The 23,319-nt window shown below is 40.2% G+C and overlaps 1 protein-coding gene across 1 annotated transcript in view; it reads right to left on the bottom strand.

The window, feature by feature from the left end:
• Positions 1–23,319, bottom strand: part of MCUB (mitochondrial calcium uniporter dominant negative subunit beta) — a 143,861-nt gene that overhangs the window by 19,469 nt on the left and 101,073 nt on the right. The window contains exons 2-4 of the mRNA XM_089668502.1: positions 12,523–12,592; positions 5,132–5,302; positions 2,282–2,386 (exon numbers count right to left, since the gene is read on the bottom strand). Coding sequence (XP_089524628.1) covers positions 2,282–2,386; positions 5,132–5,302; positions 12,523–12,592 — 346 coding nt within the window. The remainder of the gene's footprint in view (positions 1–2,281; positions 2,387–5,131; positions 5,303–12,522; positions 12,593–23,319) is intronic.

Here is a 23,319-nt window from a genome sequence, read left to right as displayed (position 1 = left end):
AACGTGTGCCTTTAATTTTTCTGAGCAGTGTACATTAATTTGAATTGCTACATATATGTGCCAAGTGCTGCTTTCAATCAAATGATTGATAATTTACCTCATTTCTCTCTTGTTGTTTGATAACCTGCCTTGTTACTCGCTATTTCTAAGGGACAGTTCCTTAGACTAAGACGTAACTGTTCAAGTTTGGACAACTTTCATTCTAAAGCACATGTTCTGCGGGAGAGATTTGCAATGAAAGATTATTCTGTGCAGCCCCTGGAGAAGAACATTCACAAGGTTTCCACTCTTGATAGGGAGAAGTTATTAGCCCCCAAAACCAAGGACTGTACTGATAACAGTTTTAAGTGGGCTTTTACCAGCACGTTCTCAGAGCAGTATGAGACAATAAAAAACTGTTAGGGAAACATTGGAATGTCCTTAAGAGTGATAAGGTTTTGGGTCCCAAACTACTGGAGGCTTCCAAGTTTTTTTTTAAAAAGGCTAAGACTTTGAGGAACAATATCACCCCCAATCTGATTGAACCACCTCAGCGGATCAGATTGTTTGGTGGTCTTAAAGGCTTTTTCCCTTGCAGGAATTTCCCTGTATGTACGTATTGTATAGGCAGAATACTAGTAGGACCAAGCCATTTAAATCGGAAATCACATTTATGATATTAAGGAATTTATTATGTGCTCAACATATAATGTAGACTACCTCCTGCAGTGCCCTTGCTGACTGCAATATATTGGCAGAACCAAAAGGGCACTGCAGGTGAGGGTTGAAGAGCACTTATCCAACATCATGAAGGGATTTTGTGTACATAACCAGCAAGGAATTTTGCCTCATATCAATCTAAAGATCCTTGATAGGTTATAATCGCATTGGAGGGGAAGCAATAACGTGAGGGAGATCTCACATCAAGAAACTCGCTGCATCTACCAAATTGAAAGTTTTAGTCTAATAGGACTGAACGTAGACCTTGACCTTGATAATTTCTTTTATCTCAAATAGTTAATAAGGTACGGGACCCATACTGTTTTGATTTTATTTGCAGTATTTTATTATTTTCTGGTTTTAATATATATGATTATTTAAAAAAAATGGAGGGTATTATTCCCACTTATGGGTAGTAATAAAATTTGGTCTGGGCCTTATGAGGTGGGAATTCTTTGCTTTTGGATTTATGAAATGTAATATGGTGTATTAATATGCAGTATATTGACAATTTGGATTATGGACAGTATGTTATTATACTAATAGATGGTACTTTTTTTTAATTGTTTATATTTTTTTTTATTTTGGGAATGTATGATAATATTCTTAATATATATTTCTTATAATTTCTAGTATTAGTATATTTAATATTTTTTGTTATTCTATTTATCTGGAGATTTCTATCCTGGGTATCTACTGGGGGTAGTACATTTGGATTGATTACTGCGTACTGATTTTTGGCTGTGTGTTTCGAGTATTTGCTCAGTAGTGAATGACTGCGGATTACATACATGCAGCGGTAATGGTTACAAGGGAATGCATCGCCCTCTGGTGGTTGGAAATGTGCAGCTTATATGAGATGGTGTGAGATGCTTTCACCATTACTCTGGCAACCCTCGGATGATGTTCTATGGAACGAAAAGCGGTCAGGGTCAAACAGTGATGTCATCATGCCAGCCCACATGAGCGGCATTTGTTTTGTGTTAATGCCTGACTGTTCCTTTCTTTTGATAATATGTAAGCTATTTTTAATAAACATTTTTTAAAAATTATTACACTATTGAGTTCCTTCTCCCTCCTCTTAAATGAGAGTCCGGATTTTAGTATATGCAGTGTCCAGCTGTGGGAATGCCACCCATGCTTCTGTGAGGGATCTCAAGCCATCTATCCTCCTGAAAGAAATTTAAGGGGATACTAGACCTGTGTTTGAGGTCTTTGACTATGGTAAGCAATTTTGTGCAGTGAATGCTGGAGCACGAAAGGTCGGTGAAGGTGTCTTATCATTCTAAATTTCACAAGTGAATGCACTTTTAAAAAGATTATTTTGGGACATTTATTGTGGACTTGCTTTTCACATTTGATTTCATGATTTGGGTACATGACAGCACAACACTTTATATATAAATAATATTCTTGGAATCATAGTATTCTGATATCAGCAAGTGCCGCTGTTCTTTTTAATTTGTTATTAATTTGTCACTGCTTTTTATTTTGGCACTTAGTGCAGTTTTTATTTTTCCTGCATTGTTTTGTTCACAGACATTACATCTATAAAGACTAGAATGTCATATTTAAATCATACCTGTTTGAAGAGACTGCACATGATACGTTGAGTTGTTTAAAACAAGGTGGAAATCATTCTTTAATAAGACATCCATCAACGTCGAAGCAGAGAACTTTGTACCATCTGAGGATAAAAAAGATTTACATCAAAAACAAAAATTTCAGCATGTTGGCAGAGATACTGCTCCCCAAATCACACGGGGAAATACCTACACAACCATATAATTTATCATTTCTGCAGGATATTATGCTATATGGTCACAAGTCATTCGTGCAACAAGCAGACTTGGGAAAAAAAGTATGCTAAGAACTGTGCACCAACTCTGACATAGATGGGGCTTATATATCCTTATTGTGAACAGATGCACCGCTCAAAAATCACCATAGTGTGGATGTATATGTGAAGTGAATAGGAAAAAAACTGTATAAAAAGAGTCCTGCAAAAGATTAAGAAACAAATGCTGAAGAGCAGCAGGGGTTTACATGTCATTTAAATAAGAACACCCTTTTAATTTAGACCCAAATAAAAACAGAGATGGCTTGCAATAGATACTGACCTCCTCAAAAGTACACATACATACTGGATGGGTGATTACACTAAGAGTAAACCTAACTTAAAGCAGTTCTTCAGTCCCCTGTGTGAAAATTAAAAGTCAGAAAATACAAAAACTGTAGCTTCAGGCTTTTAAAAAACAACCGCTCACCTATCCAGGGATCCAGCACTATGCTCACCCGAGCAGGTTTCTTCACTGCTATTCAGTCCCCGGCATCTTAACTGTCGGCAGCAAATTGTAACAGTTTGCGCCTTCAAAGCTGGCTGCCCACTGCACATGCACAAGCTGCACTGTGCCTTGTGAATAGTCCCACAGTCTCTAGAGACCTGTGACATGTTCCAAGAGACTGTGAGGAGAAGAAGGGAGAGACAAACGCCCGCTCTGATCGCCTAGGTGGTCGGAGCAGAAGTGTTTTCTAGGGTAAACTGCCTGTGCTGCAAGCACAGTGCAGAATACACTTCCAGGATCTTTAAGATGCTGAGAATGAAGTAGATTGCCTGGATGATATACCTCCAGTACACATGTGTAGGGGATACAGCATCAGTGGCTGCCCACTTGCCAAAGAAAGAAGGAGTCAGACCAGGAGAAGACTAGAAAAAGAGAAGCAGCAAATGGAGTGATGCAGACCTTCCACTGCTTGAGTATGCCAAACTAGGGTATGAATCTGCCATACCATCCACGTACGCTGTCCTGTCTTTAATTCCACTTTAGGGATTAGCATATGAGAATAAGTAAGGCCATCTTTCACCTGAATGGGATCCCGTTTTCTTTCTACTGCATGGCTAACTCAGGCAGCTGCATTCAAAAGTGGAATCAGTTTTAAATGTTGTGACCTCCTAGACCAGGGGTGGGCAAACTTTTTGACTTGAGGGCCGCAATGGGTTCATATATTGGACCCGGGGGCCGGACCAAGAGTAGATGAATGATGTGTATGTGTCATCCATAGTAAGTATAGTAATATTCCCCCATAGTAAGCACAGTAATTCATCCCCCATATAGTAATTCATCCCCCATATAGTAATTCATCCCCCATAGTAATTCATCCCCCATAGTAATTCATTCCCCATATAGTAATTCATCCCCCATAGTAATTCATCCCCCATAGTAATTCATCCCCCATATAGTAATCCATCCCCCATATAGTAATTCATCCCCCATAGTAATTCATCCCACACAGTAATTCATCCCCCACACAGTAATTCATCCCCCACACAGTAATTCATCCCCCACACAGTAATTCATCCCCCACACAGTAATTCATCCCCCACACAGTAATCCATCCCCCACACAGTAATCCATCCCCCACACAGTAATCCATCCCCCACATAGTAATCCATCCCCCACATAGTAATCCATCCCCCACATAGTAATTCATCCCCCATAGTAATTCATCCCCCATATAGTAATTCATCCCCCATATAGTAATTCATCCCCCATATAGTAATTTATCCCCCATATAGTAATTCATGCCCCATATAGTAATTCATGCCCCACATAGTAATTCATCCCCCACATAGTAATTCATCCCCCACATAGTAATTCATCCCCCACATAGCAATTCATCCCCCATAGTAATTAATCCCCCATATAGTAATTCATCCCCCATATAGTAATTCATCCCCCATATAGTAATTCATCCCCCATATAGTAATTCATTCCCCATATAGTAATTCATCCCCCATATAGTAATTCATCCCCCCCATAGTAATTCATCCCCCCCATAGTAATTCATCCCCCCCATAGTAATTCATCCCCCATATAGTAATTCATCCCCCATATAGTAATTCATCCCCCATATAGTAATTCATCCCCCACATAGTAATTCATCCCCCATATTAAGTCCCCAAGTCCCCCCTGTGTCAATTCACTTACCTTTACTCCACGCGTTCCTCTCGCCGTATTCCCGCGCCGTTCCGGTGTAGCATGAAAATCTGTCTCCTATGAGGATCTGTCCCCCTCGACGTATCTGCGCATGTGCCAGTTTCAGGCATTAGCAGCCGATCGGCGATCTCCGGCACATGCGCAGATACGTCGAGGGGGACAGATCCTCATTGGTGACAGATTTTCATGCTACACCGGTCTTCAGGGCGGACTGTGAGAGGAGCCTAGCGGGAGCCTAGCTCCACGGGCCGGATTAAAAGGTCCGCCGGGCCGTATACGGCCCACGGGCCATAGTTTGCCCATTGCTGTCCTAGACACTCAAGTGGAAACATTGTAATTACTTATGTTCACCTCTGGATGCAGAGAGAAATAGAAGATGGACATCATATTAAAACAAAAATGTAATTTTTATTATTTATTTCATTCTCTTATACCTGTGGATATGGCAGCCAGACTCTCAATTCCTTGGTCCTCATTCTGGATGTCCTTTAAGAACTTTCCTACTGTAGTCGTGAAGGGTTTAATGGTGAACTGGCAACGTTCATTACGAGATGGCAGGGACAGTGTTATAACAGGGAGTCCATGCTTATACTGGATAGCCACATCTGTAACACAACACAAAAAAAAAAAAAAAATCTATTTTAGGGTTTCTCAACTCCAATTTTTAAGACCCCTAACAGCACACAATATTCAGTTCATTTTACAGACTCGTGAATGATATAAACCCGTTTTTATCGTGAACTGCTAGACAGAACAATTCAGTTGGTTGCAGGCTGGCTGGTAAGTTGAGTTGGAAATTTTTATTTGTTGTTGTTTGACAAGCTTTGCCCTTACATGTGCTCCTTGCTGTAAAGGACAGTTATAGGTTGGGGAAGTTTGCCGTTTGTTTGTACCATTAAATTGGTGAGGGGGTGCACTCGACACCTTTGCTGCCATTGTGCTATATGCTGAGTGTCCAGTGCGCCCCTGTGCCTTTAAGGAGGGATGGGCTCCCTCCAGGCATGCCTGCCCTCAATCTATCCATTATTATACATGTGATCCTACTATGGAGGCTCTCAAAATGAATAAAGTTAGGACTGCAGATAATACTGGGGTGCCGCAAAGTGGCTCTGCAGAGTACGCATTTGCAAATGTGTGAAACCTAAAACCCTGTTTTTAACGTGAACTGTTAAATAGGACAATCTGGTTTGTTGTAGGCTGGCTGGTAAGTTAAGCTGGGGTAGTTTGTTATGACTGAAGTGGCATGATTCTACAACTCTACCTCATGTTCTTTATCAGTGGTCTCCAAACTGCGGCCCTTTGCTTCCTTTTATCCACTATTCCTCCCACTGACCACCAACAATGGGGCACTATCCCTCCCACCGACATCAGCAATGGGGTACTATCCCTCCCACTGACACCAAGGATGAGGCACTATTCCTCCTACTGACACCAAAGATGGGACACTACTCCTCCCTCTGATACCAAGGATGGGACACTGTTTACTCCCACTGACACCAAGACATTTTCTACTCCCATTGGCCACACTGCGGTCTTCCTAAAGTTTGGAGGACAGTAAACTGGCCCTTTGTTTAAAAAGTTTGGAGACCCCTGCTGTTTATGGTTGTGCACAAGATTGTGGTGTGTGTTAATCTTACAACCTTTTCCTTACAATCGCCAAGAAACTGTGTTGTAATACTGCCTGAAAAATTTTAAAGGAGAACTAAGTCCACCGATTTAAGTTTCCCAAAAACAATATTCAAGGCATGCCTTCAGTGATAACTGTTACAGCTGCTAGCGTTCCTATTTTAGCTCCCAACCGAACTGTCAAGCCATCACATGGCTGGTGTCATAGCTGATCACATGATAGCTGATCACATGTGCATAGCAGTTGCAGATCAAATAAAGCCTAAGATGGTAGCTTCCTTGACTGTAAAGATCAGAAGAGTTTACTTTAAAAGCAAAACAGGAAATTGGGCTGCAAGAAAAGCTCTGTGTCCAGCTTTACACAGGTTACTAATGATTCTTCAGTGCACACAATTCTATATATGTAGCTTACACATGCCATAAAATTCCCCAAAAATATTCTTATGCGAGTACCATAAAAGCACTACATGTTCCTCTATATTGAACTGCTATGTTTGCATAATGAGCCAGTTACTGACAGAATCCTCTCTATGAATCACTAGAAACCATTCTCAAATTCTATACCTGTTCTATAGGCTAATACGCTACTGAAATTTGCCAGAAATAAAAATAAATTAGATTTAAGCATCCTTTTCTCTCACATTGGTTTTCCTTATATATTTATTACTATATTCTTATCTTGTTGATTATCAATAATTCATTGTTTAAGGTTTTTATTTATTGCAATCGAAATTTAGCATAAGGTTTTTATAACATCAGTCAAATTATATTCTCCTTAGGGCTTTGTCACATGGGCATACTTAAGCATACATCTGTGCGAGGGCCGTGTTTGCCTGCACAGGGATGCAAAGGTATACCATGCATCCCTTTGCAGGCAGTCCCATTCATGTCAATTGGGATGCAACAGCTGCGTGGACATAGCCGCTGCCCCCCATATGACAGCCATGTGTGCGGTTGTACATTTACAAACACAGACAATATGCATTTCATCCAACATCTAAATTGTTGCACTTGTTATTTTGAAAATCCAGGGTAACTGAAAAAAAACACTTGTGGGTTTAACATTAACATTATTCTCCATAGTCTATAGTAATTCTCCAAGTATTTACCTGTTCTATTTACCATTATCACCAAAAATGAAAGTGAAAACAAATCCCAAATTTTGGGTTGTCACCAGAACAGGAATAATGGGAGGAATGGGAGGCGTTTGTTTTGCTTCCCTTATTTAGTTATTATTTAAATATATATTGAGTGCGGTGAAATCACTTTTTTGGTGTCAGCTTGCAACTGTTTAACACTGTCACAACAGTTTGCGCTAATTGATTCTGTATTGATTTCCTTATATTGAGTTGATCCCATTTGCTGTGCACTAGACCTGAAGTGACCACCAGTATTTACTGAACAGACACACACATATATTTTTGTATATGAATATGGATACAGTTTCTTGAGTACCTTAAAGCGAAACTAAACCCTCCTATTGTTTTCAGCCAAGGAAGTTGCCATCTTAGCCTCTGCTTGATCTTCAACTGCCAAGGTGCGACACATTTGATCAGTTATGACGAGGGCTGGTGCTACAGTTGTGGCCAAAATTATTCAACCCCCAATGCTGTAAAGGGGTTTAGGGACTATAGTGTACATTTGGAATTGTATTCAGAATCAAATCCTACAAGGACGTTGTAACTACCCAAATGCAACTAAAATGACATCAATTGTTTATGTAATACAGTAGTAAATGGTTCTTATGTGGTTTCTTCATTGCCACAATTATTCAACCCCTTAAAGACTACCACTCTGAAGAACAGAGGTTCATACAGGTGCTTTCCATCAGGTATTGAAAACACCTGTGGATGTCACCGAGCAGCAATCAAGCATAATAAGCACCAATTAGGCAGCTTTAAAATGACTGTGATACTCAGCTCCTTCTAGACATTTACTGGTGTGGTTACAAACATGGTGAAGGCAAGAGAATGGTCCAGGAAGACAAGAGAAGAGGTGATTTCTCTTCACAGGAAGGGCAATGGCTATAAGAAGATTGCAAAGATGTTAAACATACCAAGAGACACCTTAGGAAGCATCATTCGCAAATTCAAGGCAAAGGGCACTGTTGAAACGCTACCTGGTCGTGGCAGAAAGAAGATGCTGACTTCGACTGCTGTGCGCTACCTGAAGCGTAGAGTGGAGAGAAGTCCCCGTGTGACTGCTGAGGAACTGAGAAAAGATTTGTCAGATGTGGGTACAGAAGTTTCAGCCCAGACAATAAGACGCACACTGCGTAATGAAGGCCTCCGTGCCAGAACTCCCAGGCGTACCCCCTTGCTGTCTCCAAAGAATAAGAAGAGTCGACTGCAGTATGCCAAAAGCCATGTGGACAAACCACAAAAGTTGTGGGATAGTGTTCTGTGGACTGATGAAACAAAATTAGAACTGTTTGGGCCCATGGATCAACGCTATGTTTGGAGGAGGAAGAACAAGGCCTATGATGAAAAGAACACCTTGCCTACTGTGAAGCATGGTGGAGGGTCAATCATGCTTTGGGGCTGTTTTGCTTCTGCAGGTACAGGGAAGCTTCAGCGTGTGCAAGGTACCATGAATTCTCTTCAGTACCAGGAGATATTGGATGGAAACGTGATGCAGTCCGTCACACACCTGAGGCTTGGGAGACGTTGGACCTTTCAACAGGACAATGATCCCAAGCATACCTCCAAGTCCACTAGAGCATGGTTGCAGAGGAAAGGCTGGAACATTTTGGAGTGGCCATCGCAGTCACCAGACTTAAATCCGATTGAGAACCTCTGGTGGGACTTAAAGAAAGCAGTTGCAGTGCGCAAGCCTAAGAATGTGACTGAACTGGAGGCCTTTGCCCATGAAGAATGGGCGAAGATACCCGTAGATCGCTGCAAGACACTTGTGTCAAGCTATGCTTCACGTTTAAAAGCTGTTATAACTGTAAAAGGATGCTGTACTAAGTACTAAGATTGAATGTCACTTGGGGGTTGAATAAAACTGATAATGCTGTGAGCACAGAAAAGACATTTGTGGTTATTTCATTATAACTGTTATGTTATATTTGTCTGACCTACAAGTGCCTCTTTAATGTAAATGTAAGCAAGATGACTGAATGATCAAAAGCAATGTCAAACTGGCCAAAACACTCAATTTCAGTGGGGGTTGAATAATTTTGGCCACAACTGTACTACTGGGCAAACTAGGTGGCTGCCTAACAGCAGGGACAAGGGGAGAGCAGCCTGGAGCAGTGAAGCCTGCAAAGGAGAAATGATGAGAGAGGTGGGAGGTGTGGGCTGTGCTCTCCTCTCCTGTCAGTGGAGCGATACTCCATAAATCAAACACAGGATCGCTCTTACATCAGCATGTCCAGTTTTTTATGCATTCCCTGGCTTCCTGCTGTCGAGAGATCAGCAGTCATTGGAGGAGTTAGGGGAGCAGGGTAGTCAAACTGTGTACAGATCCAAAAGCATTCTTGTGTCATCTTCTGTATGAAAGATCGCTCCATTGGCAGGACTGAGAGCACAACCCACACCTTCACCTGGTTTCCTGCCTGTACGTTTGGGGGAGGGCGGAGCTTACAGGCCAGGGGAACTGTACACAATGAAAGGGTGGGGGGGGGGGGGGGGTAACAATAATTTCTGCTGTGATGAGAGGTTTGTGCAGGAGGGGAGATGGGGGCTATTTGTGCTGGGAAGGGTAACGGGAATGATGAGGGGGGAATTTGTGCTAGGACAGGGGTAGGCAACCTGAGAGCCACAGGACTACAAGTTCCATCATGCCTCTGCAATCATAGCTGTAACTGTCAGTTTTGTAATTTTTGCAATGCCTCATGGGAAATGTAGTTCCAGAACAGCTAGAGAGCCACAGGTTGCCTATCCCTGTGCTAGGAGAAAAAATGGGGGTAAATGTGCTAGGAGTAGAAGAGAGGCTTTAGGGTATTTGTGCCAAAATAGATGGGGGGATTTTATGCTCGGAATGATAATTTGGAGGGGTTTTAGCTAGAGGAGGGATTTAGGGGAATTTGACCTAGGTGGGGGGACTGAAGGAAGAAAATTGGTGCTGGGAGGGGGGATTTGTGCTAGGAGGGGGGATTTGTGTTAGGATAGCAGATTGGGGCGGGATTTGTGTTAGGGGGGGGGGGGGGGGGGATTTGTGCTAGGAGAGGGGAGTAGTGCTGGGAAGGGTAATTTGGAGGGGGTTGTGCTAGAAGGGATTTAGGGGGATTTGTGCCAGGAGGTAAAATTGAGGGGATATATGCTAGGAGGGGGGATTTGGGGGGAGAGGATTTATGTTTGGGTGGAAAATTTGAGGGGGATAGAGGATGTGTGCTAGGAGGGGTGAAGTAGAACTACACGTGAAGTTTTATTTTTTTTAAAAGATGGCGGGTGCAAGTTGCTGGTCTTGCCTAGGGTGCAAAATAGTCTAGCACCGGCCCTGGTTTTGACACCAGCCATTTGATGGTTTGACAGTTTGGTTGAGAGCACAAGCCAATGACAGTTACATTGCCAGCACGTGCAAGGAATGTATTTGTTTCTTCAGACTGGTAAATTGATGCTTTAAGCAAGAGAAGGATTCACTGCAAGGGTGCTTTAACCACCTCCCATCCGGACATTGTATATAAGCGGCCGGACGGTGGCAGTGCAGGGTCGGGTGGCCGTTTATAAACGGCCTCCCCGCACCTTCCCTGGGAGCAGGCAGCACCGCGATCCGGTGCCCGCTGTGTCCTCCGGACACAGTGGAACACCGATCGTCAGACGGGACCTCTGTACGAGGTCTCGATCATGTGATCACTGATTGGCCAATCAGTGTTCACATGCATAGTAGTATGCAAGATGTCACTTGTGACATCATTGCTTACTACGAGTGAAATCTGTGAATGATCACAGAGGTCACATGGTACAAGGCTATTCACAACAGCCTTGTACCATGTGACAAGCTGTGACCAATCACAGCTCACTCAGTAGTTCTCAATTGCTGCAAGAATGCAGCTAGAGAGAAGGCGAAATGATTGCTTTTACATCCTTTATGGGTATAAAAGCAATCAGTGTAAAAAAAAATCTTCATCACCCACGGCAAGTAGTACAGTGTCACCATGGTGACACTGTGCTGCTAGGGTGACAGTATGTAAAAAAATAAATAAATAAAAATATAAAAAATAAAATGTAAAAAAAATGTTTCAAAATTATAATTTTTGGTTATAAACAAATTTGGGTGATTTTTTTCTTACTAAAAATATAACGGAATACATTTTGGCCAAGATTTATGATGAAATACTATTTATTTGCAAAATTTTATAAGAAAAACACTTTTTAAAATTTTCTGACTTTTTAATTTACATAGAAAAAAAAATAAAAATCCCAGTGGTGAATAAATACCACCAAAATAAAGCTTTATCTGTCTCAAAAAAATGCTAAAAATTCACATGGGTACAGTGTTGCATGACCGCGCAATTGTTATTCAAAGTGTGATAGCACTGAAAGCTGAAAATTGCCTGAACAGGAAGGGGGTAAAAGTGTCCGGACTGGAAGTGGTTAAAGACTAAGTTCACTTTCGGAACATGTTACATGTGCCACCTGTATTTAGGGTGGAACATGTAACATGTTCCAGCTCCTGCCTTCTCTCCCCCCGATCCCCCCCATCCTTGTGACAGCGGGAGGGGGATCTTCTCCCCAAACCCACTGTCACTATTTGAAAAGAGTGCGGCTGTGCAGGGCTCTGCCCACATGGCCATGTTATTCATTCACAGACTCTGTGAATAAACAGAAATACAACTATCAATGGCTGCCACCTGGCATTGCACCTGCAATCTGCTGATTGTGGGTGCAATGCTTTTTAGGCTCCATTGTAAAAACAAAAATCAAAATAATAATAAAATCATAGTTGTTTTACCTGCAAAAAGATGTGCATACATTTTTTTTTAAAGGTGAACTTATTCTTTAAAGAGACTGTCATTTTAAAGAAATGAAGTAAATTGCTGTACCTAGAGGTATACATGAAAAAGGTATCAACAGGAAAGTTTCTTGATACCCATAGCATCTAGTCAGAATCTCAGTTAAAACGTCAGCTCTACACTGCAGAATTGGCAGTTGGAAGCTGATTGGTCACTTCAAGCAACAAGAAATGATTTCCTTAGTATGCTTGCAGTGTGTAAGTCCCTTTAGCTTTTTCACAATCATACATATTCACTTACCACTAGAGGGTACTGATGTGCTGTAGAAACCCACAGTGCTTAGATGAAGAGTTCGTCTTACATTTCTAACCTAAAAGAAAAGGAAAGAGAGAATACTGAGAATTCATTTATTCCAAGAAATTGTATGCGTTTTGCTTGATCCCACAAAGTCAACCTAACATTTCTCCTAAACATTCCTTAAAGCTGTTGGTGCCTTGCTACTTTGTGGTTCCAGAAGAATACATAAAGTCAATACAGCTGATTCAGAGTTCTGAGCTAGTATGAAGGAATTACAGTAAAATCCTACCAATATGTATTCAATAATGATACGAATCATACACTCACTGGCCACTTTATTAGGTACACCTTGCTGGTGCCAAGAAAATATCCCCCACACCATTACACCACAAGCCTGAAACATTGATACAAGGGAGGATGGATCCATGGTTTCATGTTGTTTACGCCAAATTCTGACCCTACCATCTGAATGTCGCAGCAACCAGTTTACCTATTCTCCTCTGACTTCTGACATCAACAAGGCATTTTCGTCCACACAACTGCCGCTCACTGGATATCTTATTTTGAACCTTTTTCTGTAAACCCTAGAGATGGTTGTGCGTGAAAATCCCAGTAGATCGGCAGTTTTTGAAATACTCAGACCAGCCTGTCTGGCAGCAACAACCATGCCACATTCAAAGTCACTTAAATCCCCTCTCTTCCCCATTCTGATGCTCATTTTGAACTTCAGCAAGTTTTCTTCACTACGTCTACATGCCTAAATGCACTGAGTTGCTGCCATGCAATTGGCTGATTAGCAATTTGTGCTACCAAGCAATTGAACAGGTGTACCTAATAAAGTGGTCAGTGAGCGTACGTTATAATTTTACTCAGACCACTGCTCCTGCCACCTACCCCTTCAGGATAAAGTAATAGTATTAACGTTTTCATATTAATGCTGTAATAGCTATTGGATTAAAGGCACCCCATGGCCTGTATATCCAGTACAGTAGAACGTATTTGTTTACATCTGCCCAATGCTGAAGTAGCACTTTTAATATAAAATTACTAGCAATTAATTTAGTTTAAAATGGTTCACACCTTTAGATGATAATGATAGCCACATTATTAAAGATTAAAAGTTTTATATGAATGTGTTTCTAGTGTATGATAAAGGAGAGTCCCTGCCACTATTTAAATGGGTTTAAAATGGACATAGGACTCCCAAAGAGTCAGTTTGAGAAGTGCCAGCAAATACTGTATGTTGTAAATGGAAAAAACTATGTCTTAAGTTTTCTCTGGATTTGGTAAGTCCAGATTTGGGCTTGAAGTTAGAAGGTTTCAGAGAATATTGGGTGGAATGGAGTCCTGTGTCGGGGCTTTGCTAATTGCCTACAGCCTACTTGAGAGCACAAGTGGTCAGGATCATTTTAAGCCATTTGGAGACAGACCCCTGTCAGGGGTCCCCTGACAACCCCTGGTTGTTTCTGTCAGAGACTGCATTACTGGTGAGGGGAACGCCTTGTCTGAAGGCCTGGGAAGGTCAGGGTGGCTGTATGGGCCTGGGAGACCAAGAGAAGTTCTGGGAGGCTGGGAAAGCCAAGGCGGCTAGTGAGTCCAGGGAGGCTGGAGGAAGTGCTAAAGTCTCAGAGAGCGTGAGCAAACACAGGGAGGCTGGAGAACAACATTTTGGAGGCCGGGAGTGGGCCCATGCAGCTAGGTACTGCAACCAAGGCTAAGTGAGCCTAAGAGCCACGTGGCTTGGTATTTTACATCTGTTTGCCAAAGAATGACCCCTGCTTGGGAAACATGCTGTTATAAGAACTTTCATTCTGTTTCTTTTTAACAAAAACAGGCTGCCACACCCTTAAACCAAAATGCCGTCTGTCATTGACTCACAGTACCTACCACTAAGCTAAACACCCCCGTATCACAGCATTAGATAGAATGATTGTAAAAAAATTGAGTACAGTTAGCCATTTAAAATAACCATCTTGAATCATACACCTACCCGTCTCCTCTGTTCAATATTGTGCAGCTTGCTGAGGTGCAAAGCCACCACTACACAAGTCTCCTGACTGAGCTTTTTTAGTCTTTATTCATTCCAAAAGAGGAGCTGTCCACCTCTGGGACGTATAGTAAACAGTCTGTTTATAGCAGCCTTTCTGAACCTTTTCAATGCAGAGGAACCTTTGACATAACTTTCCGGTCTGAGGGAACCCCTGCTAATATGACTATCTACAATTCATGATACATTAGTGTGATAGTCTTTGGGAAGAATGCTCCCTACACTTATGGTTAGTGGGAAGAATTACCCCCTTACAGATTGCTAAAAAGATCAATGGTGTAAGTGGGAACCTGAGAGACAAAAATTGCTCACTGCTCAAAGCACCCCTGGCAACCTCTGGAAGAACCCTGGTTGAGAAACCCTGCTTTACAGAAATAGACACACACAGCTTGGCTCGGAAACAAACCCACAGGGTGCGCAAAGAAGAGCAGGAGTCAAAATTGCCGGCGGGGGGCCACAGCAGAGGAGGTTCAGGCCGCTCTGTGCAATAACATGTTTATCATTTGTCCATAAAAAAATAGCCTTTACAAATGCTTATGGAAATGAAAGTATAGGACTTGGAGGTGTTGATGGAGGTCAATAGAGGATAACTGTACAGTACAGTTATATTGCTAAGGGTTTAAAAAACAACTCAAAATATATAATATAAAACATAAAAAAAAACGAAAAATATTAATAGTGCCTGTAATAATCTATACTTGTTATCCAAAACTAGAAGTTATTTGAATAATTCATAAAAAAACAGTTCTCTGTAGTGCTGCCCCTGCTAGTAACAATATTTTCTGTACATTTATTAAGGTCTGGTTGTATTTACCAAAATGGTATACATGGGCACAAGACCTAGGACAGTAGGTTTGCAGCTCCAAGCCTCAACAATTACAAACTGTGATTTATTTGTATTTTGTTTCTATTTTCTGCTACCTTTGTATTGTCCTAGCAAAAAACAATACAAAGGCCCATGACGTGGAGCATATGCAGGGGATGTTGAAAGGAGTCAGAAGGCTCGCTGTAGTTCAAGCAAATTCCTGTTGGGGATCTTCCAGTCTCCATAGAGGAAGACATGAAAAAAACAGTGCCCCAGGAAAGTCTTTGCAGCCTTAGGGGCTCGAAAGAACACAAGATTAGGAATAGCACTGGTAGCAGTGACAGGCTGATTCTCTAGTTTCAGAGTGGTGCACACCACATTGAGAGCCAAAACAGTCTCTTTCTAACTTGGGAGTAACAGCAGAGAACTGTGACTCCTCCAAAGCAAGCTCACCAGGTAAAGACTGAAATGACTCAAAACTAGTCCCAGCAGCTCATGGCTCAGAGGCAGCTAAAGCCTAGTACACACTTCAGAATATTAGATGAATTATCTTTTTTTTTTCTTTTGCATGCTAATCTCATATTGAAAATGAATAGGTTACTAAAGTTAAGAAAAAATTCTCAAAGCAGAATACAAACTTTAGAAGTGAAGTATTGTAATGTATGGTTTCATTTCCAACCATGTGTGGTCTTGGTCACTCAATTTATTTTGTACAAATACTATATTCATTACATGAAAATCATTAGTTCTGTTATCTTTGGAGAAAATTTTTTGTGCTTGTCCCTTTGGATATTTTCGCATGAACTGTCGTGATCAGCTCTTGAAAGCTGTGCATTACTGATCGGACGATCGCTCTTTTTTTTTTTTTTTTTTGGTCCGATATTCTCATCGTGTGTTCTAGGCATAAGGCTGCTGGTAGATCAGATATATAATCTGCAGGTGAAGGCACATGTTGTGGTGATTTGCACCTGATGAAGCTAAGGAAGAATGGACTCTAGGAGCAGAGGACAACAGGAATCCAGGCTGCAGAAATTGTCACCATCAGCAGGTTTGCTGCAAGCATCTCCATAGCAGTTAGTAGAGGGTGAGATGGGGAACCTGGTACAGTGGTAAATTTGTAACATATCCATAATCATACATGTTGTGGCTGTTTGGCAGCAAGGCAATGAAAGGATCACAGTATGAGGTAAGACCTTGGGGAGTCACAAAACCCAGACAGCTGGTAGCAGGTGAGGGTTGGATGGTCAGAGGTGACCAAAGTCAATCTAGTTGGGCAGCAGGAATTAATTGAAGATTGAAGTTCTACATGGCTCTTTGCAAAGTAGAAGCAGCTGTGGAGAGATGCTTCCTGGACATTGAATATGGGGAAAAAGCACATGAAGTGTACACATGTGATACTCCACCCAGTGGATATCAATGCTTAGGACCATAGCATTAATTTCTTCTGCTGTGGAACCTGGCAGGAAATGTGAGATTTTAAATGCGCCCAGTGATCCATGTACTTGAGGTAGCTCCTGGTGCTCGACCCAACTGGCCCACTCACTGAGTATTCAGAGACAGTGCAAGCGCTAAAGCATTGCCAACGACTCTGGACCAACCTGCAATGCACTCCACAGCTAACTTTTCTCAAGAATGGATCCTGGAAAGCACCGTTGGAAGAACACAGTGTCTGAAAGTCACTTCTGGGTTATCCCCGTAGCGCCAGTCTAGCAAAGTCCAAACAGCCAGGCTGAGTAGCTTTAGCAGCAGTGAAAAGTATTGACTGAAGAAAATGATCTTGAAAAGTGAGAAAAAATGGTGCTAGCAAAATAGCTTGGTCTTTTACTCAGAGTTGAAGAAAAGACATTCATCCTTCTAGGACACTGGCAAAAAAAAAATGAGGCATGCTTGTAGTGGGAGGAGTTATTCTGGGTTGATCTACAGTTTCTTTTTTGGTCAGGGTCCAATCAGGGTCAGGGTCCAATCCTCCTGTAGGCAACTGTATGATCTGAAGGTGAAATACTTCCTGTGTCTCTCAGAAGGCAAGGAGGAGATGCTTTTCTTCACTCATGCAGGTGTATTGCCATTCTCCTACAATAACCTACGTATATCTGCACTTTAATTTTAAACCTAATACACTTGACACTTCACACAGAAGTAATAAGTATCATTTTCAAAACCAAACGTATTATATTTTGACAGTAAAAGTACCTTTGCAGTAGTATTTATCAGAGTAATTAATAAAGGAACAAGAACAAATAAAGAAAGATCATAATAAATTATTTTATTTACTATTGATACAGCTTTCAAACAGCATAATAGACTAAAAGAAAGCAACATGTACTGTATGTAGCAAAGCAGACTTTAGCCAAGCTACAGATAAACAGAAGCACACGATAAACACACAGTACATAGCTTCTGCAGACTGCTATAGTAAGCTAATCAAGTATATCTTATCTTGACAAAAGCAGCAGGATCTTCCAGGACAGCCAGCTGGTTATTTTAAATAGGTCACTTACAACAGACTTCTAATGGTTCTTTCAAGTTCTATAATTACTACCACGCTTCCAGTTAATGTTTTACTTTCTATTGCATATAAATTTATCAGCTGCATTTACTGTACCTAATCAAACTGATATGAAAGCCCCACTACAAGAATAATAATAAAAACTACCCTTGCAGTGCACGCCACAACACACACAAACACACACACACACTGCAAGGGTTTAATGCACATTAGAGAATGAGGATTAAAAAGTGTAATACTTGTCCAAATTACTTGCTCCAGCAGGCTCCCTCCATCTGTGCAGCCAGTTCCCTTAACAATACAATTGGGCAGCTGGAAAGAACCCTGCATCCATATCACTTGTGTAGATGTGGGCCTTTATTTCGTTTTTCTTATTTGTTCAACCCGCTGGTTGAATGAAAATAAAAAACTATGCATGTATACCCTGCTTAACACCTTATTCCTCAAACCTCAACACCATCATGACTGACAGTAAAACAAACCTTAACACCCAGACCCAATTTTGCAACTTTGATGTGTTAGTAAAACTGCACATTTGATCACTACTACCAGGTGGATTACACCTTGGTTTTTCAGGACAAATTGGGATTTCGTTTGGTGGTAAATGATAATTGATATCTCCTGATTTTTTTTTTTTTTAATTATTAAAGAAAATTCAGCCCAAAACAGTAAAAAATATTAAATTTATCTGCATATTTCTTGCTATTACCATAACTTTCTACAAAGAACAACCCAAAATACATTTTCCTACCCCTGACAATTGCAGCAATACCACATAAGTTTATGCTATTTTTTTGTTTGTAGTAAGGCCCAGAAATAGTGCACATTTTGCTTTTTATCCTACCTAAAGCACACAGACACTGATAATAATTTAAAAAAAATGCGTTTTTAAAATCCTATGTGGAATATACTGACCCTGACCCAGATCAATGATTATTATTTTTTATTTATTGATTTTCTTTTTTACACATGTTTTTGTTTGTTTACATCTTTCTTGTATTATATCCACTTCCCCTCTCACACCTGTTCACCCCCCTCCTCAATGGACCAGAGCAATTTTTACATGTCTGCTATGGACCTGTTTATTCAGCAATAACTTTGTCATTACTTAAGATTAAAAAAAAACTTACATATATTTTTTTTAAGGACAAACAAGGCTTTCTTTTTGTGAAAATTGTCTTGCAATAATGATTTTCTTCCCCACAATCCTTAAACAATTAAAAATAACAAAATGTACTTATTTGAGCAGTGTAGTTTAAAAATAGTGTTACTGCACATAAAAAGGTGCATATTTTATTCTGTAATTTGTCCTGTTTAAAATGACACTAAAATTATGATTCTAGTACAAAGTATTGTAAAGTTAATCACAAATTAAATAAAGTGTTTTTTTCAGTTTTGCACTTTCTTAAATGTGAAATTTGTAAATGTATGTTAAAGGTGTAAAAATATTAACGAACAAAACAAACAAAAACAAAAAAAAGTTTGAATATTTTAAGGTAATAAAAGGCTAACAAAAAAAACAGCAGGAAAATAATAATTGAATGGAGGAGAATATGGAGTTAATTAGGGCTGATTGGAGTAAACTAAATGTTAATAAGAGGATAAGCAGAGGAATATTTAATGTAGAAAGAAAAAAAAAAAAAAAAAAACACTTGGTTTACCTGACTTCATCTACAGATGGAAGTTCAACCCTTTGATCTGTAGATGAATAAACAGATACAAAATGGAACAATGTTTATTATGAGCAATGTTGTTGGTAAACATTGCCAGACTGTTTTAGGTGTCCTTTTATGGAACTGAGATCAGCAGCGATCCTAAGGGTAGTTGCTGATCTGAGATCATTAGTGATTTAGGAAACAAAGATGATCAGTGGAGAACATGTTCTCCACTGATCATCTGTGCACTCAGAGAATCTGTCACTGACAGAAACAGAAATGCCAGTGTTTGAAGGAGCAATGTCAGCCCTTCACTAGCGATCTGTGTGAAAATTTTCCCACCAGATTCTCCAGCCTAGAGGTGGAGAATTGGGGAGAGAAGAGTGAATCCCGGGAGAACTGAGGAGGAAGGAGGAAGATTATTGACTTCCTTCATCCTCAATCAGAGCCCCCAAGACAGTGAAAGGTAGGTCGATGTGTGTGTGTAGTGTGATACTGAGCGATCTCCTCAGAGAGAGGTAATTTACCACTACTTAGTAAACTGTGTGGTGTTTGACTGATCTCTTACAGTAATCTTGCGAGATTACAGTAACAGTAGCCGTTTTCTAGAGTTGAAAGTGTTTGTAGATCACTTCACTCCTCATTAGGAGAAGCAATCCACACCGCTTCATGAACAGGCATTCAGAGGAAAATGGTCTCATCTGAGAATGCCAGAGGACTGAGCAGCGGTCATTTACCGCGGCATGATAAAAGGATACCTTAGTTTGGCAACTCCAGCTGTCATTACTTCGGGACAGGGGAGGTCCTGGCAGCAGGGCCGAAGGACTGGACATGTTACACACGTCCTCTGTACAATTACGGCATTTTTTGGACGTGTCTAAGACATCCCGAGTCTGCAACTGGTTAAAGTGGATCTTGTACATATACAATGTATCTTTTTCTCCATTCAGAAGAGAATGAAAACACATGGGCGGGCTGCACAGAGACTGATCACTGTGATAGCCAATCAGAGGGAGTTTCGGGTCCCAATCGTAAATACAAGGTTTCTGTGTTGGGAGTGCGCTATGGGACACACTCCCGACACAAACACAGCAACATATATATGCAGCGCCCAGGTTTAAAGCCCACCTCCTGGACGCTGTATATATGTGTTGCTGTGTCATTACTGGGTTAAGGAGAATTTAACCCTTGCAGTGTGATGGGGCCCACAATGCAAGTACAGATTTTTTTTTTTAGTTCTTGGGATTGGGTTTTAGCTAATCAACTTAGAAACACATTAAACCTTGTACAAATGATGCTGTATGCAAATGTATTGCCAAACTCAGAGTGCTCCAGAGAATAACCCTTGCCCTCTGCATGGAAGCAGTGGTCTCTCTGCAGAGGTCTGACATGTACCCAGCTGAGCCAAAGCTACAGCTCTCCAATCAGCAGAATGCATGAGCTTTGCAGATTGCAGAGCTATAGATCGGATTCAGAATGGGGGAGTGTCAGACCTCTGTGGGGGACTACTGCTTCCACAGAGTAAGCCAGCAGGTAACAGGCTTTTCTACTCTGAATGTGGCTGATTTAAAAAGAGAACAAACTGCAAACCTTTTTTTTTTAAATATCTGGAATGTATTTAGCTATTTAACCACTTGACCTTTTTTTTGACTAGACCCTTCATGACCAGACCATTTTTTTGCTATTCAGCACTGTGCTACTTTAACTTGCAATTCAGTCAGACTTATGACTCAGTCATGCAACAATATACCAAAATGAATTTGTATAATTTTTTTTCACATACATAGAGCTTTCTTTTGGTGGCATTTAATCACCAATGGGTTTTTTATTCCTTTGCTATATAAACGAAAAAATAACAATAATTTTGAAAAAAAAAAAAGAACACGTTTTTCTTAGTTTCTATTTTAATCTTTCTTCATAAATTTAGGCCAAAATGTATTCTGCTACATTTCATTAGTAAAAATAACCCAAATCAGTGTATATTATTTAGTCTGTGTGAAAATTATAGAGTGTGCAAACTATTGTGTATACATTTCAAAATTGATCAATCCTGATGTATTGACTGCCGCTCATTTCTTGAGGCCCTAAAATGCCAGGACAGTACAAATACCTCCAAATTACCCTTTTTTGGAAAGTAGACAGTCTAAGATATTTAGTAAGAGGCATGGCAAGTTTTTCAAGTTGCACATTTTTGTTACAATTTATTGTAAAATTTAGAAATGATATACAATTCTATTTTTCACTTTTTTTTTTGTTTACACATGGTCACCAGTGCAGTACAGTGCCATCATATGACAACTGTGGTGGTGATCAGGGATACTGACTGCTGACAGTATGTAAAAAAAGAAAAAAAAATTTTTATTTCATTTTAAACTTTGTTTCTTTTTATTCTTTTTTTATTACTATTTTTTTCACATACTGCCATCAGATTAGTTCATCGTCACCATGGGATGGGGGGGGGGGGGTTTACACTATTATTGCTTATATGCAATAGTTTTAACTGTCATGTATGACTTTTCATTCATAACAGCTTGGTTAATGTTGTGATGCTGTGATTGGCTAAAGCTAATCACATGGTACAGGGTGCCAGCTACCATGTGACAGCTATGGGCCAATTACAGCTTCACAACAGTAAGTTGTTCATGAATGAAAGCCATTCACGACAGTGTGTTTACATAATATAATGTGATTGCATAGATTGGTCATAGTGATCACATGACACCCTGGTTGCTCATAGCGATCACAGGATTGTGCTTCTTCGTGCCCTTGCACATGTGCTAGGCTGTGTTGCTCTCCCACAGTAAAAGTACTGTGGGCGGCTGGCTAGTGGTTAAAGTGTCTAAACCTCAAAACAAAAATGTTATTTATTGGAGCCTACCAGTTCTTAGATGGGGTGGCTGAATTTGTTTTCACATTTCAGGCCAAGAACATTTTCAGCAGGTACAGAAAATAGTTGGTGATCTTGCTAGAAATGCAGTGTCCCTATCACTGTCTGTGAGCTATTGTACAACTACTATTTCTATCCAATCCACTGTGTGATGAAAAAAGGCATATATATATATATATATATATATATATATATATATATATATCTATATATATATCTATATATATATATCTATATATATATATCTATATATATATCTATATATCTCTCCCAAAAATTTAGTTTTTACTGTCAAAGATTAATTGAACAAGCTTAAATTAGAAGCTGATTGGCTACCATGCACAGCTGCACCAAGATTTGCATGTTTCAAAATGTTTTACAGATTAACTGAATTTTTAAACTTTATCAGTACAAGGCACATGTTTCAGAAAAAAAAAAAACAAACATGCAGCAAAAATTCAAAGGTACTGTGTACACTTGACCTTTTGTTAAGAATCTGGAGCCACCGATCTGTGAAGCAGCACAGCTGTACATTTATTTATGTCCAGCACCTATTGGTGAGAGCTTTCATTAGAAGTGGTTTATCAAGATCACAGATGTTACAACCTACTGCACATTCAGCTGAAATATATTACAGATACAGTTCAATTAGCTTCAAAAACAATATGCTAACCAAGGAAAATCAATGAAAACCTGAAATAGATTGCACAGTTCTTAGTAAAACCTTCTTGCAGGATGAAGTGAATTAACAATGCCCTGTCTTTTTGCAAGTTCTCTCACTTAGAAATCATGGAGGGGTCTGAAATTCACATTGTAGGCACATTCCCACTCTGAGAGACAGAATTAAAAAAAAAAAATTCAGGAAATCACATTGTATGATTTTTACAGAATTTGTCTTGC

The sequence above is a fragment of the Staurois parvus genome, unplaced genomic scaffold (genome assembly GCF_062004578.1).
Source record: "Staurois parvus isolate SC_StPar_1 unplaced genomic scaffold, SC_StPar_1.0 ptg000058l, whole genome shotgun sequence".
Lineage (NCBI taxonomy): Eukaryota > Metazoa > Chordata > Amphibia > Anura > Ranidae > Staurois > Staurois parvus.
This window is presented reverse-complemented; position numbering and strand designations above follow the sequence as displayed.